The 27986-nt window shown below is 39.2% G+C and overlaps 1 protein-coding gene across 1 annotated transcript in view; it reads left to right on the plus strand.

The window, feature by feature from the left end:
* cuedc1b (CUE domain containing 1b) overlaps positions 1-27986 on the plus strand; it is a 99191-nt gene that overhangs the window by 58650 nt on the left and 12555 nt on the right. Inside the window, 7 exon segments of the mRNA XM_028807086.2 lie at positions 5723-5850; positions 6561-6697; positions 9917-9926; positions 17973-18011; positions 18013-18143; positions 18220-18291; positions 20634-20723. Of these exon segments, the coding sequence (XP_028662919.1) occupies positions 5723-5850; positions 6561-6697; positions 9917-9926; positions 17973-18011; positions 18013-18143; positions 18220-18291; positions 20634-20723 (607 nt within the window).

A 27986-nucleotide genomic window follows, 5' to 3' on the forward strand; every position in this document is an offset into this window, starting at 1 on the left:
TAGCACCTCTTGATGTTGAGGATCAGTGGCTCCACTCCAAGCCTCTCTTGGATGTCTGCGCTTTTCACCCTATCTCAAAGGTAAAGCCCAGCCACCCTTCGGAGATATTTCATTTCAGCCGCTTGCACCCGCAAACTCATTCTTTCAATCATTACCCAAAGCTCATGACAATACGTGACAGTATGAACATGGGTCGACCAGTAAATTGAGAGCTTCACCTTCTGACTCAGCTCCTTCTTTGCCACTACAGATTGGTATAGCAGCCTCATAACTGCACTCGCCACCCCAATCTGTCTGTTGATCTCACCATCCCTCTTTCCCTCTCTTATAAAGAAGACCCCAAGGTACTTAAACTCCTACACTTAAGGCAGTAACTCACCTTCCACTCGAGAGTGCAATCCACCGTTTTCTTACAGAGGACCATGGCATCATATTTGGAGGTACTGATCCTCATCCCTATCACTTCACATTCTTGTCACAAACCATCCCAATGTGTGCTAAAGTTCACAGCCCAATGAAGCCAACAGGACCATGTCATCTGTAAAAAAAAATCAGTAACGTGATTCTAAGTCCACCGAACTGGACCCCCCACCCTCCCTGGCTGCACCTCAATATCCTGTCTATGAAAATCACAAACAGGACAGGAGACAAAACACAGTACTGGCAGAGTCTGACACCCACTGGAAGCAGTGCTGATGTTTTTCTGAGTATGCAGATACAGCTCTCAGTGTGATTATTCAGGAACCAAATAGCCCTTATTAGGGACTCTTTAACTCCACACTGGATGGAATCTACATTTCTCCTCCTAGATCTGAGTCCGTGACTGAGCAGAGTTTCCTTTCTAATACCCTGGCATAAGCTTTTCCAGGGAGGCCGAGGAGTGTGATCCCCAATAGTTGGAGCACACACTCCAGTCCCCATTTATAAAAATGGGGACCAACACCCCAATCTTCCACTCCAGAGGCACAGCTCCTGATGACCACACATCATTGAAAAGGCGTGTCAGCCGTGACAGTCCAACTATGTTCAGAGCATTCAGAATTTCTGGGTAGATGTCATCCACCTCCGAGGCCTTGCAACTGTGGAGTTGCTTAAATACCTGAGTGACCTCCCTCAGGGAAATTGGCATTGATTTCCCATCAGCTTCTGGCTCTACCTCCTCCACAGAGGGCATATCTGTTGGGTTCAGGAGCTCCTCAAAGTGTTCCTTCCACCACCAGACAACATCCTCAGTCTGGGTTATCCCTTCTCCACACTTGCTGAGAACAACCTGGGTGAATCCGTACCTTCTCTTTCTGAGTCACGTGATGGTTTGCCAGAACCTCTTTGAGCCTGATCGATAGTCACTTTCCATGGTCTATCTGAACTCCTCCAACACTTGAGTTCTTGCTTCCCTGCTTGCCAACGCCATAGCCTTATTGGCCTGTCTATACCTCCTTGCTGCCTGACATCTTCCCCCCCAGTAAACTCCAGAGTAAAGGAGACTCCAGCCTATTTTGAGGGATTTGGTTCCAGAACCAAGCGAGTGAGTGAATATGAGCCCAACTATACCTAGTTGGTAGCTCTCTGTCTCACCCACCAACTCCAGCAGCTTCCCACCCAAGAGAGGTGATATTCTACGTCCCAAGAGTCTATGTGTCTGCATTCCAGGCTAACAAGGCCTCTGCCTTCAACCATCACCCAGGTCACATTGCACCCGGCCTCTATTCCTCTTGCAGGTGGTGAGCCAAGAGGAGGGCAGTCCCATGTTATGTTTTGGGGCTACGCCTGATGGAAGTGAGCACTTCTCCCAGGCCTGGTCCAGGTGGAAGCCCCGGTAACCCCATCTTTTTATCTTTATAGAGCTGCATTATTAGGGGCTGTGAATGGCTTTTTGTCTGAACTGTCAGAAAAATCAGACCCAAAGTCACAACACAATCAGTAGACAGGTTTCTGAGGGTCACCAGCTTGCGTGATAGGCTCTTCTGTGCACAACAGCTTCAAGCACAGCTTAACAGCAGTGGAAAAAAGCAAATCTCAGTTTCTATTGTGAAGAGGAGATTTTGTGCTGCAGATTTGACTGGGGAATTGGCAGTAAGAAATCCATTCCGTAAAGGACAACACAGGGCCTTGAAATACCAGCTGTGGACTACTGGAAGAAAGTCTTATGGACTGATGAATCAAAATTTGAGATCTTCGGTTCATCATGCAGGGTGTTTGTATGCCGTCGAGTTGATGAAAAGATTGTTCCTCAGTGTGTGCAGCTGTCAGACATGGAGGAGGAAGTTTGATGGTCTGGGGTTCTTTTGCTGGAGGCAGAGTTGGTGCCTTGTACAGAGTGACTGGCATTCTGAATCAAAAGGGTTTCCACAGTTTGGCTGTTATATGAACAAAAGGTGACTACTTTGATGAATCAAAAATTTGAATAATATTTTGTACACTTCATGATTGATTTAGTGAATCATTAAAATATTAAAACATGCATTTCCATAAAAACTGAAAAAACTGAGGTGTTCTAAAATGTTTGACCAGTAGGGTGTATATCTTAATATTTGTTAGGATTTTAATAATGTTAAAAAAATTAAATGGCAATTGGCCTTTTTATAAATTTTATATTTTGCTGTGTTCACAAAATAAGAATGTGCTAGAAAACCAAGGGTCTAATTTAGGGGTTTCCAAAATCAGTGGATGTGGGATTTTAACTACAGCTCAATTTGTTAATCAGAAGCCAGCCATTGCTGCATAAGCAGTTATGCCTTAAGCAACATTTTTTGGCTTCATTTTACTTAATTTGCTTGTTAAAATTCAAACTCCTAATTGCCTCTTTTAGTCACAAACAGCTGCACTCATTACTTTTGTTTGCTTCTTGTTTTCTTAACCAGCTGCAAATTAACAATGACGAAAGAACCAGCAGTACATCATCTAACTTTGCCGTAATTACACCTGAATGTCAGTCAAGACATTTCCATATGAATAAAATGTCTGGAAAGTAATGGAAGAGCAAAACGTGAAGGACTGAGAATTCCTGATCTGCTCAGAGGCACAAATCAGTTGAATGATATCATTGGAAAGGAACAGTCTACAATATATGAGTGACCTGATATGGTTGAATGAAAGCCACAGAATTAAATTACAAATTTTGTTATCGGCAATGATTAACTTCTAACTGAGCAGTAGCACTAGAACAAAAACCTGCTGCCATTGTAGTCCTCTAGGACTGAGCATGGGATTCCTGTTCTAGTTAAATAATGATTCTGAAAATATGAAAATCAGGTGTAAGTGAAATACTGTAGCCTTCCAGGATGGTGACTGGACCCTAGCAATCTTTCAGGGTTTTCCCACCTTCCAGGTGTAGTCTGAATTTTGACTTTTTTAGATTTTAGTTTGATTTGCTTTCACATTAGCAGTTTGTCAAATGTATACATGCTGATAAGTGTCAATAACAAGAAGGAGACAAGTCATTGTACCTTTAAAATTCAGCATGACCTTTTGATGTGTTAGTTGAGCATGGGTGGGTAAAACACCAAATATTCATAATGCCAAAGTAGCATACTTTATATGTAGCTATATAAACCTGTGGTTCCAATTGATAAAGGGGCAATAAAGTGTCTAATAATTATATTTTTAATACATACTAGTTGATGCCATATTTAGGGATCCCTCCTTGTGCCCAGTTACTATGGGATAGGACGCAATTTCCCTTCAGAGCTGGTAGTGCATAAGAAATGTGTGTTACATCCTATATATTATGTGGAGCCTGGGTTGTAGCGTTGTGTGCAGACTTCCGTTTTGGTAGATGCAATTATTAGTGAGTTTGTATTTATGTAACAGTGACTAAGATTTGCAGTTTACATGTCATATTTACATGTCTGCATCAATACCAGTAAATGCTGTTCAGTTGGTCATTAGTTGCATCCTTCAGTGTGGCCATTGCTCTGTTTGATGACAGCTTTACTTACTGATGCAGGCTCACAGTATCTCACACATTGTGATACTGAATACAAATTGGAATAGCTTGCTTTCACATACTGTATACAGATTTTGAAAACAAAGCACACCTGTGTGTCTAGAATTGGTAGAGACAGAAGACTCCCATTTGGACCAGGCTTCAAAATTTTTGTGTACTCTCATATTTGTGTATTCAAATAGTGTTTCACACCTGTTAAAGTGAATCAAGTTCATAGTTGGAATGGAACTGACAGCTTTCAAACTAACTTGATGTGAAGGCCACCCTCAGACGTAGATCATCATAATACATTTAATTTGTTTTAGTGATTTTTAATCACCATATACAATTTCTTACAGTATATTAGGAATTTGTCATTTTCCGCATACCAAAACTTACTCTCCAGAGACTTTCTTCAGAGCGCAGGGTCTGCTATTTGTACAGCTCCCCTGGAGCAATTGCAGGATAAGGGTCTTGCTCAAGGGCCCAACAGAGTAATATTCCTTCTGTCATTGCCAGGATCTGATAGCACTAGCAACCGTCAAGTTACCAGCCCCGATCCTTTAGCCAGAGAGCCACCACTTCTTTTAATTAAATGGCTAGTGCCTACTCTTATTAGTCAGAAATACCCAAAATTATAAATGTTACCTTTTGGAATAAGTAAACAGAGAGCTGTACAGACCAGAGTGTAGTAAGTAGTATTTTGCAATCCTTATTTTTTTTATTTTTGAATATTGTATTCCATTATCTGCTTTATGAAGAACAACCATTCCCTGAAACTTATTTGTCTAGATTTTAGAGTCACTTTGAAGTCGAGATTTAGGGGCAGCAGTCTTTTGTAGAGTTCACTTACACAAGACCAATTTAGAGTTGACAGTTTACTCCAAATTAAATGTAGCAAACACTAGTAAAAATGCAAATTTTGGGCCAGGATATTAACCCAGTCTGTTGAAGCCATAAAGTACCTCTGAAAAATGTTGCACTACCATGCTTCTCCTATTAAGAAAACATGCAAATAAGCAAATTTATCTAAAATATGTCCAAAACAAATGTAGCTCACTGAAGGCTTTGACTGTGCCAGCTAAGTTTTTTAATTTCTTAGAGTAAAACCCATATTTTTGTGATTTGTTTTTTTTGACTGTTGACATACAATGAAAAAGCAGCTACGAATAACTTAAAATCTGATTTAAATTGAAATTCTGCAGCCCATAAAGACACTACTTTGAGATCCTAGCACTAGAATCTCCAGTAGCCAACATGCTGTAAATACATCCTTTATTTTAATAAGTCATTTCAATCAATCAATATGTCAGCAATTGTTAGTACTACAGGTGGTCCTTTTAACAGTGAAGATTTGAGTTGGGTTGCAAATCAACAAAAACTGTCTTGATATTACTGAAAAGTTAATCTGGTCAAGCCACAGGAAAGTGACAAGTGAAGATATGGACAGATAAATCATGGAAGAGAGAAGATGTCACTATGTCACTGATTTGAGAGGATCTGGTTTGAATTGGAGAGACCCACGTGGCAGTAAAAGAGACATGGTTCCTCACTAGAGATAACTCCACACTGAACCAGTATAACAAACTCGATGTCTCTGGAAGAGGCTGAGGCAGTTAAATGGTAAAGTCAGATATTTGGCATTTTCCCAAAAACACGGTGTACCCTTTACCACTGTTAGGCAGTGTTTTGGCTAACATTGTCAAACAGTATGTTTATATCTATTTATGTTTATACCTTGCCAACCAGCTTCTCTTGAGTGAATATCTTTTTTGTCTTGTATCCTTATTATTCTAGATCTTGGAGCGAACTCTGGAGCCAGACAGTTCAGATGAAGAACCTCCACCAGTTTACTCTCCCCCCACATATGATATGCACATCTATGATAGAAAGTACCCAGAAGCACCACCTACTCCCCCTCCAAGGTAAGCAAGTCATGCTTCTAGATCTAGAGGTGCCAGCCACTTTCTTGACAAAGATAAATCAGGTTCATCTGACTGAACTTACACATTTAAAACAAAATTCACACCCTGCTGTTCCAGACACATTTGTGCCATAGCAGACACAGAAGACTCCAGGTTTTCACATCATTGGCTCTAAATACTTTCTAGTTTCTCCTCTCTGCATATACATGTCCTCAAGGAAGCTCTGCATGCTGTGAGAAACTTGTTAGTTCTGGCTGTTCTTATTTGTGTGCATTGCTTTGGAATCGCTCTGGAAGAGTGGAGTGAGTGATTATATTCTGCAATCTGTACAGTGCTTGCCAAAAAAATGCATTTCCACAAACAGTTCTTTTGTGTAGTGCCTCTCACATTATGCCCAAATATTTTAGCCAGGGCTGGTCTTGAATCCTTGCCAATCTTTTGGCATTGTTTTTCAAGAACAAGCAATTCTACTATTTCTTGATTTTTTAACAGTCAAAGGAACTGGTTAACCTGCTATTTCTGAACAGTTGCCATTTTGGTACACTAGTCTTAAGAAAAAAAGGGTTCTGCAATTTCCAAATGGTTACTAGTCTGGTCCTATAGTATCTCAGATTCTGGCCACCATGGCATTTTCAGATGATGCCACCTTACACCTTTTGAAGAGCTTCATTGCAAAGACATGTACTGTTAATCGCTTACTTATTTTGCAGGTTTGATGCACAACCAACTCTTGTTCCACAGCAACCACGGCATTATCGAAACTGGAATCCCCCATTACTGGGCAACCTTCCAGATGACTTCTTGAGGATACTACCACAGCAAATGGAGAGTATGCAGGTAAATTTGGGTTAATTTAGACAGCAAGCCTGGAGCATTATGCATGGATCACCATGTAGTGTTGCTCCTTGTGCCTGATTTAATATTGAGCCTTCCTTGTCAAAATGAAAAGAAAATGCATCCATCTATTTGCACAACCTTTGTTTTTTCCAATACAGTGTTCTGGGATGCTACCGCCTTTCCTGGCAGAGCTGATACAAAAATAGGTAACAGCCCTGTAGGGCACACGCGTACATCTGTCGGTAACAATCATGCCACACCCAGGACAGTTCAGTCATCGGTTTGTTTAATGATGAGTTGTTTGACTGTGAGTGGAAACTTTGGCAAACCAAAGAAGAACATGTAAACCGCACACCTGGGAATCAAGTTGGGTTCCAAGTGTTATGAGGCAGTGTGGTTAGCTATTAAGCTGTGGCACCATTTGCTGTCTGATAAAGATTTAACAGTCTGTCATGTCGAAGGATCCTGTAGTGTAAGGGCTTTCTTAGTGATGTTTACCTGGATTAGACCTGCATCAGAAAACAAAGAAAAAAATTACCCAAGCACCCCCAGAAAATAACGACACTGTGTAGTCACATTGGCATATGTATGTATAAATCCAAAATTAGTAAAACATGAGATGGCACCTCTTGGTATATCATTATATACCAAGTAGTCACAAGGTTTTTAAAATGGCATTATTTATTTTAAAAACAACACAATATACAGTAGTTATGAACACAAGGAGAAAAAGTACAAATAGGCAAAATAAAACTCGGTGTCACAGACCGTCTAATAAAACAGATGGCCTGCTAGTAGTTTGGGACCGACCAGGACTGAGGGGGTAATAAGAGGCATGAGAGAGGCAGATGTTCAAAACCAAAGGTAATTTTAATTTTGAAGGAGAAAAAAAAAAAAAAGGATGCAAAAATGTATAAATAATCCAGTGACACAGCAAAATCAAATAATGAAGAAGGGGAAGAAAAAGAAAAAATAGGACAAAAAAAATAAAAATTGTAAAACACAAAGGCTCTTACCCTAATATATATACATTCAATTACAGTCCATGCAAGGGCATCAGCAGCCTTAAAATAATACAAAATTGGACTCTGTGTCAGTCCAGGTTCCCAGTACAACTCCTCAAAAAAAAAAAATAATCTCAGGAGTCGTTTTTGGTCCTCAGGAGACTACCACACTCCTTTACAGCAACCAACAGCTCAGCGCTCCGGCACCTCTTAATTCTCTCCACACGATCCCCTCATTGCGGCCACAACTGTACTTATAAAGCCTTTTCCATTAGCAGGACCGGCTTACCTGATCATAGGGAGATACCATTTAAGACCTTCCGGGGAAATCATACCATCCAAATACAAATCAAAATATCCGACAACCACATATACCTAATAAAACAATAAACAACGAAACAACAAAAACATTTATACCTAACCTCGAGGTTATTAACATACAAATTTAAACATTACGGTACACGTACGTTACTAATACTATTTGGACTTCTCTTACAGCTTTCGTTGGACCTTCTCAGGCACCTGTGACTACATTTAGCATCTGCACCCCCTTTAAAACACCAGTCGGTAAAAATGATATGTTACGCGCGAGTCTTGCGCTCGAAACCTACGGCGAAACCTCTGAAAAAAAAAAACCTTAACAACCAGATGGTAAGTCCAAATATCTTACAAAAGTTAGAAAAAAAACGTTCCCCTTTTTTTTTTTTCTCATTGCAAACCCGCTAGTACTTTGCTCATTGTATTTCATATGTAAAACTTATTGAAAGTCTTGCCTCGTAGCTGTCCGTGCTATAAATAGATCAGCGTCACGGTGAGGCTATAGCGTCACACACCCCCTCACTCAGACCCTCGATATCATGCATTCGAGAGAGAAAGTCGGCACATCTATTTTGTTTCCCTTGTATATATTTCACTGTAAACTTGTATGGTTGTAAGGACAAATACCACCGCGAAATTCGAGCGTTGGAGTCACGCATCTTTGCTAGCCATTGCAACGCACGATGGTCAGACTCCACAACGAAAGGATGACCTAGCAGGTAATATTTCAAAGAGTCCACTGCCCACTTAACTGCCAGTGCCTCCTTCTCAACAGTGGAATATCTCATTTCCCTAGGAAACAACTTGCGACTTATATAGACAACAGGGTGTCTATCTTCGCCCTCACCCTGCAACAATACAGCACCCAGTCCCCCTCCAGATGCATCTGTCTGTAAACAAAAAGGTAAATTATAATCAGGACATTTCAAAATAGGGTTACAACATATTAGATTTTTCAATTTAGCAAAAGATTTTTCACATTCTTCAGTCCATTTCACACGGTTGGGCTCTTTCTTCTGTAAGAGATTAGTAAGTGGGAGGGCAATCTCCGAAAACCGTGGAATGAACCTCCTATACCATCCAACCAGTCCTAGAAATGACCGGACTTGTCTTTTGGTGTTAGGACGTGGACGATCCTGCACAGCCATCACCTTGTCCACCTGAGGTTTTACAAATCCTCCTCCGATGGTGTATCCCAGATATTGTACCTCAGATCTGGCTAACACACATTTAGCCGGGTTTACCACCAGGCCGGCTTGTTTTAACCTGTGAAAAACATCAGCAAGATGTGATAAATGCTCATGCCAAGTCTCACTGTAGATTACAATGTCATCAATATAAGCTCGAGCATAAGATTCTGCCCCTCTCAAAATAATATCCATCAACCTTTGGAAATTGGCTGCAGCTCCGTGTAATCCAAAAGGCATGACGTTAAACTGATACAGTCCGCTAGGCACTTTAAATGTTGTGAGGGGTTTAGCTGTTTCTGCTAGTGGCACCTGCCAGTATCCCTTGCATAAGTCTAAAGTTGATAAAAACATAGCTGGACCCAGTTGTTCTATCAGTTCGTCCACCCTTGGCATAGGGTATGGATCGAAAGCAGAAATAGAATTTAGTTTGGAATAATCCACACAAAAGCGAATTTGTCCATTCTTTTTTGGAACCAGTACCACTGGACTACACCATTCACTAGTAGATGGTTCTACTATACCTAATTGGAGCATGGACTGTACTTCCTTCCGTAGCGTTTCCTTCAGACGAGCTGGAACTCTACTGCATGTCTGTCGTACGGGACCTGGAGATGTAAGGCAAATATTATGCTCTATTAAATTAGTCCTACCAGGTATTTCACTGAACAGATGCTCCGGAATCAGGGTTTTTAACTGTTCCTGATGCTTCTCCGAAAGGTGGGCCAATGCTGGTAGATCTGCAGAAGATGATGTGGCAGGCAGAAACTGTTCTGGTAATTCATCTTCATCTTGAATTCTACGAATCAAAAGCTGTACCTCAGGATTAGCTTTTTCCCTCCACTCTTTCAACAGGTTAATATGGAAGACCTGATTCTTATTTCTAGACCGGTCAGGCATATAAATTTCATAATTTACTGGGCCTTTTTGTGAAACAATCTCATACGGGCCTTGCCATTTTGCCAGCAAACTATTAGTCGATAGTGGCAACAATAATAAGACTTTCTGACCGGCTTGAAAACTCCGATTACGTGAAGCTTGATCATACCAGGCTTTCTGCTTCTTTTGTGACTGCAACATGTTCTTTTTAACCAACTCAGACATTGCTGACAGTCGATCTCTCATTCTGATAACATAACTTAGAATATTCATATGTTCTGGACCACTGCCATTTTCTAATGCTTCTTTCAGAACAGCTAAAGGGCCTCGAACATTTCGCCCATAGACCAGTTCAAATGGCGAGAATCCTGTGGACGCCTGAGGGACTTCTCTATAAGCAAAGAGCAAGTATGGCAGCCATTGATCCCAGTTTGCCCCAGTGTCAGACACAAACTTTTTTAGCATTTGCTTCAGAGTGGCATTGAAGCGTTCTACTAGGCCATCAGTCTGTGGATGGTAAGGTGTGGTTCTCAAACCCTGGATCCCTAACAAACCATACACCTGTTTAATTAGCCCTGCTGTAAGATTAGCCCCCTGGTCGGTCAACATTTCCCTAGGGATGCCAACTCTGGAAAACAACTGAACTAAGGCGTTAGCAACCTGAGTAGCCTTGACCTTCTTCAATGGGAATGCCTCTGGATATCTCGTTGCATAATCACATAGGACCAGTATATAACGATGCCCATTACTACTACGTGGTAGAGGACCTACAATATCCATCGCCATTCTACTAAAAGGCTCCTCTATCACAGGTAATGGCACTAACGGAGCTCTGTCTCCTTTCTTAACAGGTCCTACAAGTTGACATTCAGGACAACTCCTGCAATGACTGACTACATCTTTAGACCAACCTGGCCAATAAAAATGTTTAGCAATACGATCACTAGTCTTAGTTTGCCCTAAATGTCCGGCCCAAGGGATATCATGTCCCATTTTTAACACCTCATCCCTAAACTCTTTAGGTAATACCAGCTGTTTGCCATGCTCATCTTGGTGGTAAAGAATATCCTGGTCTAACACAAAGGTTTCTCCTGTAACTGACTGATGTTGTTTTTCGGCTTTAACAAAACAGGCCTGCAGACTGGGATCGCCTCGTTGCAAAGCCCCTATCTCCCCTGTAATGAAAGGTGAGCAGTCACTATCTCCAGAGGCAAGAGTAATGCCAGTATCAAGGGCAGGTGTGCCCAAAATTTTCGCCTGTTTCCTCTGCCTGCGGGTCTTATGGACAGAGTCCTCATTCCCTTGGGAAAAAGGCAAAGTGCTCCAGTCCACCTGGTCACTTTCTATGGCTGCAGCTGCTTGAGCTCTGGTCAAGACCCGGGCTTCCTGCACCAGGCTCTGCTGCAATATGCCATCTATATCTGGCACATCCAGCCCAAGCAAGGCAGGGTATGGCATGTCATCCACTATGCCCACTGACATTGCATACATTTGGCCTCCTATCTCAATACACATCTTCACCAATGGATAAGAAACCTCATCTCCATGGACACATCTCAGAACCACCTTCTTGGATGTCGACAGCAATTTATCATCTAGAATATCTCTTCTCACCAAGGTTTGGGTACTCCCAGTATCAATCAATGCTGTTCTGGTTCGACCAGCTATTTTTACTTTAACTACCTTTTCTTGATTCTTCTGCACTACTTTCCAAGGAATTGGGCACGGAACATAACAGAATTTATTTTCTTCACACACTGCACTACTCTTAGACCTAGGACATTGTATTTTCTTATGACCCCGCTGTCCACAAAGATAACATATTACACCGGCTCCACCCCCATCCCTCCCACTCTTAGAGGTAAGAGAACCATGACCTACCACGACCTTGGATGCACTAGGAAGGATTGGATAAGTCATTGGGGCCCTAATAGTTTTAGTCACTTTTTGTAGATTCCTGGAATGGCCTCGAGCAGTTTGAAAGACCTCTGCCAGTTCCGCGGCTTGGCGCGAAGATTTTGGCCGATGTTCTAAAATCCAAGTCTTTAGCTCCGGCTTCATCACCTGTAAAAACTGCTCCAAAATAATAAAGTCAATTATAATCTCTTTATCATGTTGTTGAGGTTTAAGCCAACGAGTGCATAAATCCTTTAATCTGGCTTGTAGCTCTAATGCAGATTCACCCTCCTTCCATTCTGCAGTTCTAAACCACAGACGATAACTCTCTACACTAATCTCAAATTTATTCAATATGGCTTGTTTGAGTGACTCATAGTCTAATGACTCAGAAGAATCCATAGCCACAAAAGCTGCATGAGCCTTGCCAGTTAATAGGGGTACTAATCTTATTGCCCATTCAGTTTTTGGCCATGAAAAAACAACAGCCATCCTTTCAAATGTGGCAAGAAATATCTCTACATCCTCATCTTCCTTATAGGGGAGGAGCTTTGGACCTTCCACCCACCTGGTAGATCCTGCAGCAGAGTTACTGGTGTTAACCTCCGCACCCTCTGTAGACATTAGATTAGGACTTACAGGTTGTGAACGAGCCACTCCAGGGTTCTTTGAAGGACTTCCCTCGCGTCCTCGCTGTACCTCCGTCTGCAGTAACTTAAACTGATGCTGCAACGACTTCCACCTCAGCTCTTGTTGTTTCTCCTTGTACTCCTGTGCTTGTAGAAACTGCTGGAACATTCTTTCCAATGACTGTGCCTCTTTAGACCTTGCTTCCGATGACTCTGGGGACTGCAGCTGTGGTTCTTCACCTGACAAGGAAGCTGGAACGGATGCAGAAACCTTCTTGGGTGCCATCTCTGCTCTCTCTAAGATCTTCCTTCCAAGCCCCCCAGTCTATCCCACCGCTGCCACCAAAATGTCACAGACCGTCTAATAAAACAGATGGCCTGCTAGTAGTTTGGGACCGACCAGGACTGAGGGGGTAATAAGAGGCATGAGAGAGGCAGATGTTCAAAACCAAAGGTAATTTTAATTTTGAAGGAGAAAAAAAAAAAAGGATGCAAAAATGTATAAATAATCCAGTGACACAGCAAAATCAAATAATGAAGAAGGGGAAGAAAAAGAAAAAATAGGACAAAAAAAATAAAAATTGTAAAACACAAAGGCTCTTACCCTAATATATATACATTCAATTACAGTCCATGCAAGGGCATCAGCAGCCTTAAAATAATACAAAATTGGACTCTGTGTCAGTCCAGGTTCCCAGTACAACTCCTCAAAAAAAAAATAATCTCAGGAGTCGTTTTTGGTCCTCAGGAGACTACCACACTCCTTTACAGCAACCAACAGCTCAGCGCTCCGGCACCTCTTAATTCTCTCCACACGATCCCCTCATTGTGGCCACAACTGTACTTATAAAGCCTTTTCCATTAGCAGGACCGGCTTACCTGATCATAGGGAGATACCATTTAAGACCTTCCGGGGAAATCGTACCATCCAAATACAAATCAAAATATCCGACAACCACCTATACCTAATAAAACAATAAACAACGAAACAACAAAAACATTTATACCTAACCTCGAGGTTATTAACATACAAATTTAAACATTACGGTACACGTACGTTACTAATACTATTTGGACTTCTCTTACAGCTTTCGTTGGACCTTCTCAGGCACCTGTGACTACATTTAGCATCTGCACCCCCTTTAAAACACCAGTCGGTAAAAATGATATGTTACGCGCGAGTCTTGCGCTCGAAACCTACGGCGAAACCTCTGAAAAAAAAAAACCTTAACAACCAGATGGTAAGTCCAAATATCTTACAAAAGTTAGAAAAAAAACGTTCCCCTTTTTTTTTTTCTCATTGCAAACCCGCTAGTACTTTGCTCATTGTATTTCATATGTAAAACTTATTGAAAGTCTTGCCTCGTAGCTGTCCGTGCTATAAATAGATCAGCGTCACGGTGAGGCTATAGCGTCACACTCGGGAGCTACCTAAGTAGGTCTTGTACCTTTACCTGCAAATGGTGTCCCCAAATCCAAAGTACCACTGGACACTTTCTTACTTCATTTAAAAGGAACAGACAGATGGAAGTATCTTCTTCCTGTCAGGATGTCCCTACCCCAAAACATCTCCTAAGGAGATTTTAAATCCTTACAGATGTTTCATCTGGCAGTAGTGGCACTTTCATGCAGTGATATCTCAGGTAAGGACTACTTGTAGCAGCTCTTGGTGATCCTTCTTCCCATAAGGTAAAGTAGTCTTTAAAGAGCCAAATGTCTTGGTCTGCATTTTGGCTGCATGTCAATAAGAGGCAGAATGGTTCCATCTCTGCCAGGTGAAAACTGTGTGCTGCTAGATGATAGTTTCATAATGGACATTCCACCCGTCCCAACCTTTAAACGAGTAACATCACTCATCTTCATGACTCAGATCATATGCTGTCCCATCTGCCACGAGACTTTCCAATCTCCTGTGATGACTCTTTGGCCTACTTTATTTCTGTGTTGTTACTCCCAGTCATAGCTATTTGTTGCTCTTGCACTGTTGACCTGTCATTTGCCCTTCTGGTCCAGTTAGTAGCTGTATATGGCCTAACATACTGCCAGTACATGCCCGTGGCAGTGCCAGTGCATTTATCTCTTATGGCTGTACCCGTCCTATGCTATCCTCCCTTTTTTAGTCTTGCCAACTGGGCAGCCCATCACAATAGTATCAAGAATCAATAGCTTTTTTAATGTGAGTAAATGCTATTTTCTGATCACTCTTTATAGGGTACCAAGAAACTGAATAATAAACATATTCATTTATCACATTATTTATTATTTTGTGTTTGATTTGAAAATTAGCATTGGCAGACTACAAGGGGATCCTTAAAGCAAAAAACACAAAAGCCAGCTTGGTAAATGTCTGAGCTTAGTGCTTACTGGATTTAAAGAACTTTGGCACAACTTATGTCAACATGATAAATATCACTCTAACGGGTATAGTTTATGGAAAGGTCTTATTTCGAAGTATTTGAGGGTGTCTTGAGTGTATTCACTGCTATACTGATGCAGCTGCTATGTTTATGATAACCAAGCCTCAGCCGTAAAAACCTTTACATTTCAGTTACTTCTAGTCATCCTCCACACAACTTAACAAATGTGTTCTTGGAAGTGTTTTTGGACCAAAACAACACACCTAGTTGGAACTAAATTAATAATTAGTGTGTTCAGAAAAGCAGTGTGTGTGGAAAACAAAAGCAGCAATACGTATATCATGTTACTTTATTGTCTTTCACTTTCTTCCTGAAAAGGTATGAAAACTTAATATTCATTTAACGGTGAATAGTCTACTTTGAAAAATGTCACCAGACACCATTTCAATGAAAAAGTATGGGGAAATAAGGAGCACATACACTTGAAGCACATGCATATCTGATGCTGCTATTACATCACCCTGTTTCATTTTTCAGAACTGACACATTCATTTGTGCCATTGGTTCTAGTATATCTTCATCTCTTTCTCAGAATTAGTGATTTTTCCATCCATCCACTTATTGGAACCATTTATCCCGTGTAATCAATATCAGAGGTAGGGCAAGACCAACACTGGATGGGGCACCAGCTGGGTTAAAACCCAGTCTGGTGTGGTTATTAAGCAGTAATCTTAAAGCAGCACCACTGTGCCTGAGCTGTAGCCCCATTATAGCATAGTGTTATCCCAGCAATGCAATCAAAGTCCATCGGAGATGTGATTTGCTTTCAGGGTGGTTCAGAATCAGATTTACTTGGGAGCCCTCATTCCTAGTGTTGCAGACATTTAGATCATTCCATACATTAAAGATATGTGTAGTATTTTTCCCTTTTTTCTGTGGCAGAGCTTTATGTTTATTAACAGGTATTATGAGAAAAGTAGTTGGGGTGAGTATGAATCAGTACACAATAGCAGCAGATATGAGTGGTGTTGTCTAAAGGGTGAATCCAAATTCTTAATCACAAAATCACTTCAAGGCTTAACATTTTACTTAGTTTGAAGAACAAAAGGATTACTTTCATTAGAAAGACAGTTTTCTTTATTTATTTAGTATGGGGTTTCTTAACTCCCGTCCTGGAGGGCCACAGGTGTTTTAATGTTTTAATTCTACCCACTTTCTTAATTAGAAACTAATTGCTGCTGCCAACATGAGAGCTAACTTGACCACATTTGTAGCTTATCATACAACATTTTTTAAAGTCAGATATTTGAAAAGAAAAATGTGAAGGTCTGAGAAGTATTGATCTAGTCTTGTTCACAAAATGGTCCTCTCAGATAAAAAGAAATTCAACAGTTTTTGGTGTGGCAGAATGAGAGCACCACCAAGCCATAGCATTAAATAATGATTTTCAAGATTTGGCTTCTAATTAAGAAACTTGTTGTAATAAAAATGGCGGCCCTCCAGTAACTGGGTTTGAGACCACATAGTTTGATTGTTATCTGTTGCCTCACTTTGGCTGTTGAGTAGGGAAAAATGAAACAGTTAATGGTTCTGAATCTTAAAAAGCAATTTGATTTCATTCAAGGCAATAATTGCAGCAGTAATTGGTTACTGGTCCTGAATGTGGCAAGAACAAAAACCTATAGCCACTATAGCCCCCTTTAGCAACTGACTTTGACACCCCTGAATTAGAACAAGGATCAGATAAGCATTTAAAATGTATTTCAGTCTGATATACAGTAGGATTCCAGCCATAATGTATCACAGCATGCCACACATATGCACTTGAATGAAGATAAGATATAACATCATATTAAAGACTGAACCGCACAGTAAAGCCAGTGATATCATCAATAGATGGCAGACCACACGAATAGTGAAACAAACGACAAAAAATAAAAGTAACTTCTTTACACACTACATACATAAAGTAACATTAAGCATGACACCTTATAGCACAAGACAGCCTCTGAAATTTGGTAAAACACTTGGAAGATAGAGCTGATACACAGTAGTGCAACACACAGTTGAAATCCTTTGTCTTTTGTATTGTTGTAACTTCAAAGGCCCACCAAGACCCAGCTACAAGGGATCAATATGATGTACAGTAGATAAGACAGCATGACAGATGGCACTACCAATGGCTCACTCTTGAGCTGACCTTTCCCTGTATATCACTACCTTTTGTAGCTGTTTAAGAGTTGACTCTTTAACCTTGAAGGACCTAATTCTTGGACATTAAGAGTACAAAATTCAAAGCTAACAGCCTAAGAGAAATGGAGTCTCCAACTTTTAATAGTTAAAGGGATTTGTGTACTGGACCAGTGCACAGTCTTTCCTGTGACAGAAATTGATACTGACCTATATTAGGAAGAATGGGCTAATAAGTGTTTTGTTACTAGATATATTTGTAATAGGATACAGTCCTCTAGTCTTCTTAATGTAAATGTGCAGTATAAAGTATAAAAATAATTTAATTTGAATGCAATACACTTTTCATCCCATACAGCTTTGTGCACGATAACTTCAAGATAGACTGTATTCTCCTGACACCCAGAGTTTCGATAAGCGGGTTACAACAATGGATGTATGAGTTATAATTATCTGACAGATTATTAAATCCTGTATAGGCTCTATAAATTGTCATCTGAAACTGGCTCTAATATTCAAGTCTTTGTGTTTGTCATTATTTTATTATTTAGTTATAACAAGCAGAGTCAAAAATTAAACATAGTTTTTTATTTGTTTTGTAGAAATTCTTAATTAGGTTAATTTGACAAGCCTAAAGGAGGGGATCCATCTATAAGTGTTGGCTTAAAAATTTAAGGCAATCTTTTTGCCTTCTGAACTTGTCCACTAGATCTTTTGCTTTTTGGCATTAGGTGGTGTCACTTTAATAATCTCAAGCTGCCTTTTCTTCATGCTATTTTCAGAACTCCACTTCAAGTATCCTGCAAGGAAGGACACTGGTGCCAGCTCAGGGAGGAGCAGGGGGTGCCCTCCAGGTCTGCCAGGGGGCTGCCACAGAACAGGAGCACAAGCTGAAGCAGTATTTGGAAGACGAAAGGATTGCGCTATTTTTGCAGAATGAGGAGTTCATGAAAGAGCTACAGAGGAACCGCGAGTTCCTCATTGCACTGGAAAGAGGTACATGGATGTTCTTGTGCCAGACAGGCCTTGGTCTGATTAATCTTATTCATCTTTTTGTTATTTAATGTTTCAGATCGGCTAAAATATGAATCAAAGAAATCAAAATCCAACCTGGCTGGCATGGGCATGGAGAATCCATCACCAGGTAAGGTTATGTGTCTCCAGAATTTCAGCAGTGCTGTTACTCTGCCCTGAGGTATGCTGTCCTGATATGTTCTGGATTTGATTAATGCCATCATATGCTCTCTAATTCTCCTCTATTCAGTGTTTAAACAGCAGGAGTACATCTTCATTGACTAAAGATGAGCCTTAGGAGATCCTGTGTTGCTCTGTCTGTGTGTCACAGGCCCTTCTGTTCACATTGGGAATGGCTGAAGGAATTTGCAGAGTGGATGAAGTTAACCCCCGTTTCACAGGTTTTGTTTGCTTTAGCAAACCCTGACCTAAACCACAAAGTCCAAGCCAGTTATTTAATCATTTGAGTCTCAACATTAACTAGAAAAAAAATAGGAATTCTTTCAATTGATATATATACTGGTGGCTGTAAATTGATGGCACGACTACTTTAAACATTACCCAGGCACAGTGTCCATCCATCATAAACTGGATAGGTCTGAGCCACATGTTTTTTCATGAGCTGTCCTGGATAGGAAGCAATACACATTATTAAATAAAGTATTGTTAGCCACTTTCATGGCTGCTTTATAGGGTAACATTTTTCATTCTCTTTCAACATCTCCATCTTATATATCTCATTTACTTTACTAAAGTAATCTACAGCTTCAACCTCAGATGTTATTACAGTCTTCGATTCTACATCTGTCATCAAGCGTGATAGCCGGCATGCTCGACAGCTCACATTTTGATTATAAGTCTTCATAAATTCTAGGAAACATGTTCTGGTGAAACAGCCTGATTCAGCCACACACCATTTGACATCAGATGAGCTTTCACTTTTTTTGTAGCATCAGTAGTATCACTGATATCTGGCTAATAGAGATGACTATATATGGATTTCAGCATACAGCAAGCAAGCCATTTATTTAGATTCTACATTTCTCACAGTCCTAAAAATCTTATCACTTGTGATTTCTCAAATATTTTAAATACCACCTTTTTTTGTTTAAACCTACTATGTTGGCATTCATAAATGATCAAACTTAATTTTAAGAAAGAAAATGTTAAGAAAGATTTTACCTATGTTTCTAAATCAGAAGCTCCCAAACCCTTATGTTTATAGTAAAGATGGAAAGTTTGCAGTTCCCTCAGGGAGAAGGGAATGCAAAAGATAAAGAAAACGGACAACTGACCAGTGTTCATTCAGACAATTTATAGCAGTTAACAGTTTGACATACTGAGACTGATGTTAAAAGTAGAATATCCCCAATAATTCTGACACCAGATTGCAAATGCTGAACAAAAACAGCCTTGACATAGAACAAAACATTGCAGATTTGACCAAATAACATTCTGCAGACAGAACTATGAAAAGAACTACAGATCTGACTGTTTTTATGGGCCACAGTCCTTTCATAACATTTGAGTGACCCAGCAGTGAGATGAACCTTTGATGTGGTGCAGCTGAAGAGTCTTCGAGGAGCAAAGAGTTGTTATACAAAGCAGTGAACAGTAAATTGTCATCTGTCCATCCATTCTATTTTCTAAACTTGTTTTCAAAATGCGACACAAGGACTCAAATTGTTTCCCATCGCAATGAATGCAAGGCCGCAAGGTTACTGAGGGTGGGATGCCAGGCCATCCCATACTTTTCTCCGTATAGTGCAATTAGCTGAGCTAACTGAAATATGAGAGTGAATATCAATTGTTACATTGTTCCTTTGTCTTGAATCTATTGAAATGCTTTCTACTGAAATGTATTGTCTAAACAATACAGGTTGCTCCCATCTTGAAATAAAATTCCATAAGAGCACAAGAGGTATCATAATGAATTGTTTATTGAAGTAGATAATCCAGCAATAAATGAAAAAGGTTGGCATCTGCAAGTTTTTGCCCTGTCTACCAAATGGGGTGTTGTCCCATCACAGTAATCACCATTTTACCTCTTCTGTGCATCTCTCTCTCTCTCTCTCTCTCTCTCACACACACACACATTCACACACACACTCTTTGTGTTTTTTCTATGATCTATTTACCCTTCCCAATAGGCAACAGTATCTCAAGAATTTAATCTATGAAATGCTCTTGCTGTCTTGTGGCATGTGTTGAGGCCTTCAAAATGCCCCCACTGATTATACAGTGGAAGCAGTCTCTTGAGTCTTACCAGGTCATTTACCCAGGGGTCCCTTTTGTATTTTCTGACATTCTTCCCTTCTACTACAGCTGAGCTGTTTTTGTGCTGAAAGCCCATCCATTAAGTTCTAGTCATATCCCTTTATGGGCTGTCCCATGGTAATGTCTACAGTCCTATAGCCCTCAAGAACTACCCTGTACATAAATGATTAAAACGCATCTGTTTTTGTGTTGTAGGTGATCACAGTGCGCCCTGCTCGGGAGAAGCTTGCCATGGTGTGTCTGATGATGCTTTGTTCAGAGATAAACTGAAGCACATGGGTAAATGTAAGTGACATTATCATTTTTAAGAAGCTTTGTACATGGCAGTTAGAACTTTGAAGTTTCTCCTCCTAAATGTACTGCAAGCAGTTTAATTTTCATAACTAGCGCTTGATTCTTGTGTGTGTGTTGCTTCTAAATCATTGTCAGTCCCATGGCATGGGTGTATGGGGTCTGTGGGCCACTCAGCCTTGTGTGATGTTTGTTCTTAACCACATGATGGTAAAGGTGGCTGGTTTTAAGCATAATAACTAAATAAATAAAGCTTTAATCATATGAATAGGGACAGTCTGTACTGCTACCACATAGAGGGGTGTTTGTTTTTAGCTTCTTACTTGCTTTTTGTCCAGAATGTGTGTTTTTAAAGAATGTGACTCTGAACATGGCTTATTTTATCAGCAATGGATTTTTTTTGGCAGTGGTACCTCGAAGGTACACAAATGATTATAAACAGCTCCATATACAAATGTGAAAGGAGAAGTTAGAAAGAGAAAGGTTTCTGAAAAAAAGAGAAAGGTTTTCCAGTAATGGAATGAACAAAACGTTTTTTGCTGCATTTATGAGCTATTGGATATATGAACAATCAGAGTTGTTGAGTTAGAAATTTCATGTGAAAGCTGTATGAAGTCAGAGCTCCATGTAGGACAATCTGGAAAAAACAAAGCTACCACAAGTGCCGATTCTTCACCTCAGCCAGGTGTATAAAATTAAAAAAAATATAAATTGGTCAGCCAGATATGGTGTTTTACATGAATGCACTGTAGTAAGAAGGTGAAACATTACAAGATGGAGCTCTGAAAATTCTTATAGCACATGGATGCAGTATCACTCTGTTTAATAGGATGAGAAATAAAATGCACTTACCGACACTAGCATTCTCACCTTGCCTTCAGATGGTTTGTGTGTTTTTCAAACATGTCATTGCCAAGTCAGAAGAGGGAGGGCAGTTACGGCTTACCATGTGAGCTCATTTGAATTTAGATACAAAGCTGTTAATTTATGTTTTACTCCATGCTTCACACTTTAAAATACTCTTATTTTAGTGAATTTCCCCTTGGGATTAAGAGAAAAGCCAAGCAAAATGACACCTTTTATTGGCTAACTAGAAAGATTACAATATGCAAGCTTTCGAGGCAACTCAGGCCCCTTCTTCAGGCAAGATGTAATCAGTAATTTTCATTTGTGAAAAGACTTGCTGGCAGCTGTACATGCTATCCAATAATGATGTTGTGCAAAGCGGGCTTGGAAAGCCTTGGAAACAAATCCTGACTGATGTACAGTCTATAGAAATCAAGCAGAGAAACTTTTCTAAACTTTAAGTTCAGTGTTGTCCTGGGGCTCAAATGTGCACATCCAGCTGCAAAACATCTGGAACACTGCTCATATTAATAAAGTATCTATCCATCCATCCATCCATCCATCCATCCATCCAGTTACAACAGGCAAAACTGGTTTGTTTTCCAATTTTAAGGAACAGTGTTCATATAGGAATGTGAACTTCACCAGACATGCAGATGGACTGACGTCCTTAGTGGTGAATTTGTATCTCACTTTCAGGACTTTAGGTGCCACAAGACAGATGTTGCAATTGTTTCATCTCGTTTTGCTGTTAATATGAGCAGTGTTCCAGATGTTTTGCAGCTGGATGTGCACATTTGAGCCCCAGGACAACACTGAACTTAAAGTTTAGAAAAGTTTCTCTGCTTGATTTCTATAGACTGTACATCAGTCAGGATTTGTTTCCAAGGCTTTCCAAGCCCGCTTTGCACAACATCATTATTGGATAGCATGTACAGCTGCCAGCAAGTCTTTTCACAAATGAAAATTACTGAAAGCAAGTATAAAACACTACTGACAGATACAAATATTTGCAATTGATTAATTGTTGTGATGTTCACATATTCATATATTAGCAAAATGAGCAGAAGCAAGCAGTTTTATGTTTGTGACTACATGATGTCATAGGAAAATCACTTCACTTTAAAATTGTTCTCTCTAATAGCTTTTAATAAAAATGTTATAATGAAAACATTTCTTGGAGCTTGTATTTTTGAAGTTAATGTTTGTCATTCACCATTGTCGGATTGGTGGAATTCTGTGATACACCTTAATTTTATAAGGACCACTGTATGAATTGTTATTGACAATTTAGCCTGCCCCGTTCTAACCCTTTTATACTGAAGATATCCAAATGACTTCAAGAAGAAATATAAAAGTTGTATTCTTTAGGGGCACCGGCCATTGTGCATGAGGTACTGTAGTAGTAAAAAGTGTTCATGGAAAGAGGTCTCCACAGCGGTTAATTGAGTGTCATTGTTGAAAGAAGTAAGTATGCTCTAAGTGGGAAAAAAATGTGTTTTCATTTATGCACACACATTACAGTCTGTAAGAGAGCTAGGCCATGGTATTTTTGTCTCCTTTCGGTAAAAGGATGTCACGTATTATCTGCAACACCCTGCTGTCTGATATTATTTCAGATGGCGAAACTAGCATGCCATCCATCAGTGTTTGAGAACATTTGTCAAATACAGTCAGTATATAAATGGTTTAACATGTTTCAGCATGAAACCACACCGTGTTCAGTTCATTTAATGAATACCTGCTTTAACTGTTAACATATGAATCACACTAATATATTGCATGCATTTTACTTTGGTAAAAAGGTAGCTGGCAAGAATACTCAGTAGCATCACATAAAAGATGTATATTTATTTATTTATTTTGTAATTTTATTGAATTTATTAAAATCAAATAACATTCCATACACAACTCCAGTTTTACAAAAAGAAAAAGAAAAAAAAAGGTTTAAAACAAATCAACCCCCCACACACCCCAGGGTATATTTATTTATTGGGTATTGTTGCGTTCAATATGAACAGATTTTGAAGCAGATGTATGCAGACCTTTGTAATTGATAACACTTTTGTGGTAAGTTTAACATAACACAGCATTCTTAAACCCTCTTAATCTAATTCAGGTTCACAGTGAGTCAGTACCTAGTATTACTAGACATAAAGTGGGAAACAATCCTAGATTGGGTGTCAATCCATTGCAGTGATCACTCATGCTCAAATCCAATTTAGAATCTCCAAACAAAATAATATGCAAGTTTTAGAGAGGTAGAAGATAAACCAAAGAACCTACAGAAAAACCTACACAAATAGCTGTAGTAAGGCAGCAGTGCTAACCTGTACACCACCATGCCACTCTTATTAAAACACTTCGAAAATAATGGCAGTGTTATGTAAACAAAAAAAAATTCTTGATTCAATCTGACTTTACTACAAGTCATTTTCAAGCAATTTCATAATAAGTAGGAAAGGTCTTTAACATGGTTTCAGTTTTTACTTGTGTAGAATCTACTTGTGGTATACTTTCAAAGTAAAGATGGTGAATAGCAGTGTTTGAATTTAAGTTTTCTTATAGAAACTGTGCAGACAGAAAAGAAACAAGGTCTAAATTTTATTGAAGCTTGTGCTTTGGATTTCATTTGCCTAAACCCCAGATGATACTGATTCATGCCCCACTCAGCAGTTTTTCTATTAACTTTTCTGTTTAACATTTTTCAGTTAAATGGATTCAGTTTAGTTAAGTGGCACTCCTTTTCATCCACTCACCTGAACAAGTGACACATAATGCTGCATTTTGATACTAAGAGTGATGTGGTTTGTACACAAGTGGCCCTGCAATGAGCTGGTGTCCTGTCCAGGGTTGTTTTCTGATTTTTAGTGCTGCTGGTATAACCTCCCATCTCCGTAACCCATAACTTGATTAAGAGGGTTTCAAAATCCTACATTAACTTATACAGAAAGCATGGCCAAATTATTTGAATCAATGGTAATTATAGAATTAGATTTTTTTAGTTAAAATCCTGGTTAGCCAACTCATGAAGTATGTATTTCTTGGAAATCCTTTATTTTTCTTGTTGTTTGGAACATGAAAACTGACCTAGTGTGAGTGAGGATGCTCTGCTATGTACGGCACCCAAGGCAGGTAAAGTTACTGGATAGATAAATGTAGTGTTCTGTGCTGGTTGTTCTATTTGGAACATTGCTATGGTTTTCTAAATTGGGTTTTTCTCCATTGTTTGTCCACACAGATCTTGACCTGTCTGCACTGTTTTGAGTTGTACTAGGCAAATCTGTTCAACACTGAGCTGTACAGTGTAAAGTATGCCACGCATGATGCTATGTGGTAAATAGGATTGGTGAGCTTACTGGGCTGAATGGCCCATTCTTGTCAAAATAGTTCTAATGTACTCAACCGTACATGTGAAAATACTACTACTTAATTTATAACTTAAATAAATATTTACTAAGTTGACCATCAGTCAAATATATTACATAAGTTCATGCTTTGCCAATTTTCTAAAAATATTGATGCATGCATAATCAGTTAATATGTTTTTGCAGGTATTAACAGATACTTTTTGCACTTTACTGACTTACCTTTTTCAAACACCATCAGAAATGAACTTTGAAGCAATCAAAGTTGATGCAAGTTAGAATTTTGAGGAAAAACTAAATGGTAAAATTTCAGCCTTAACATTGAGCTTTGTTTCTTTTAATTTTACTAATTGTGTTTTTTTTGCCATTTCTGGTGGGTTAGTTAAATAGGTCAAGTACAAGAGACAAAAAAAAAACAATTAACAGTAAAATATTGTCTTCTCTGTGAAGCAGATGTTTACTTAAGATTAAGAGACAATTAAAGGAAATAAACCTCAGTGTTTGGAAATTCTCCAGCACCATTCTCCCATAATTACAGATAACAAAGATTAGTTATTGTTTTTAAGAGGACATCTTTGCCGAAGTTTGTGTAGATGTCTGTCATCTCTTTTTGCTTGAAGGCTAGCCCGTACCTCACCCCATGGACAAAAAAGAAAGCGGCCTGAGCCAAGACTTAGATATTTATTGCTGATGCACTTCAGTAAGGAAGTAAGCACTAATGCAACCTAAATAAAACTACAACTGTACCTTGTTGTTTTAAGTCAATGGTCCTGGGGTTGTCACAATACCAACATTTTTAAAACTTTGATACAATACTAAGAAAAGTACTGAAATTCGATGGCATTTTTGATACCCAATACAGTATATTATGCAACGCAATAAAAAAACCTAAATTGCAATTCTGCATGCATTAAAATCTTTGTATTTATTAAAATAAATAATACAAATTTTAGTCATTCAACGCAAATACCTGAAATAGTGCAAACTTTTGTAAAAGGTAGTAGTAAAGTTCTATAAACAATAAAAAATAAAGAAGTTTAAATCCAGTCAATAGTTTTTTTTTACGTTGATGAAAAAAATTACTGATGTAGTGTGATGAAATGTTACAAATGACATTAAATGGTAATTGAATAAATATTACAATAGATTGTAAACAAATACATTAAAAAAATTAAAACGTTTAATAAGCATTCAAGTAAAAAGAACATTAATGCAGTCTTTTGCAAACAATTGTTCAGAAAAGTGACATATAAGCAGACTACTGACTTGTAACTTTCATGCTTTTTTCCAGAAATACTAGCACGTCGACATGCTGTTCTGTAAGGCGTGCTTTTGTTGGATTGTAAATGAGCCCTGACGAATTAAATGCACACACTGAAGCACATCTGGAAGTATATGAGCACACAAAGTTTTAGCGCCACTCTTCATGCAGTTCAGTACTGAAAAGTTGTAGTGTCTTGCATTATATAGTAAATGTGATGAAATATCATTTTAAAATAGCATGTAATAAAGAAAAAGTAAGGCGCTATGGTATCGTACTTTGCAGTGACAGTTTAAAATCGAAGGAGTCAAGGAGCCTCAGTACTAAAGACTGTTGCCCCTGAATGAACAGCACAGAATAAACCTGGCCCGCATGTCAACAATAATTGTAGATCCCTTTTTGTAATGTGTTAAACATTTAACTGACTACAGAAAACTTTCTTACCTGTAAAAAAAAAAAAAAAAAATTAACGTTACATCTGTACTTCATACCAAGCACTTTACAGGTTTATGCTAATTAATATTTCTGTAACTTAAATAAAATAACTTTTGAAATTCTTTGTATGTTGTCTGGTGTCACGGTCCTTTAAGCAGAGCTGATCCCGTCATCCGAGGGGTACCATTTAGGTAAGTTAGAGGGTGTGCACTCCGGACACTAATAATTCTTAATAATTCTTTGCATTTATATAGCGCTTTTCTCACTACTCAAAGCACTCAGCAATTGCAGGTTAAGGACCTTGCTGAAGGGCCCAACAGAGCAGAGTCCCTATTGGCATTTACGGGATTCGAACCGGTAACCTTCCAATTGCCAGTGCAGATCCCTAGCCTCAGAGCCACCACTCCGCCTCCTAAGGAGGACACTCCCAACCTAAGGCTCAATATGGGCTTCGACTATCACTGCCTTTAAGTGTTTGACAAATGTAATTGTGTTTAGTTGATATTGTATGGTAGGAAACCCTGCATACAGGCTTGCATCATATCCTGTAGCTTTCCATTCCCATTTGCCACAAAACTGATTTCTTACCCAAGTAATACACTCGCCCACTGTGTTCATGCATCAGAATATTTAAGTTCCATCTACACAGAGTATGACTGCACCCCTCTCCTTAATGGACAGAGTATATATATTATGTTACTAAAATGAGTCTCAAGTAAAAGGTTATTTTTTCTTCAGTTTTTTTTGTATTTTTTGTTTTGGCCACAGTTAATGTAAGTGTGAATCAACTAATTAGGCACATGATCACACAGGCGCGTGCGGCTTGTAGTAAGGAGTCTGTAGTGGTCGCGTCCCTGTTTGGAGTTTTCACATGGGTCTGCATGGGTTTTCTGCGATTTACTCCCATTGTACAAAGGCATGAAGGTTATTTGAATTGGCGATACTAAATTGTCCCCAAATATGTTTGTTTATTAACTCTGCGATGGGCTGGTGCCCTGTCCAGATGTTGTTCCTGCTTATATCTGTTGCTTGTTGGAATAAGTTGCAGCTGCCCTCTGCCCTGCATAAGCAGATCTAGAGGATGGATGTATGGATGGATCAGTGAACACCAGAGACTGTCCTGCCCAAAGCAACTCTCCTTTGCATGTCACCTACATTTAAACACAGACAGAGGTATACTCTGTATAATTTTAATTAAAAAATATGTCTTGGATGATGCAAATAAATAACAGATAACATTGTAACTTTCAAATCAATTAACTGCCACCCAAATGTTATGCTATGTATACATTTTCTAACTTGTTAAAATAAAGTACTTATTTTGCCGCGATTTAAAGTATGTTGACA

This window comes from Erpetoichthys calabaricus, chromosome 8 (assembly GCF_900747795.2).
Source record: "Erpetoichthys calabaricus chromosome 8, fErpCal1.3, whole genome shotgun sequence".
In the NCBI taxonomy this organism is placed as follows: Eukaryota; Metazoa; Chordata; class Cladistia; order Polypteriformes; family Polypteridae; genus Erpetoichthys; species Erpetoichthys calabaricus.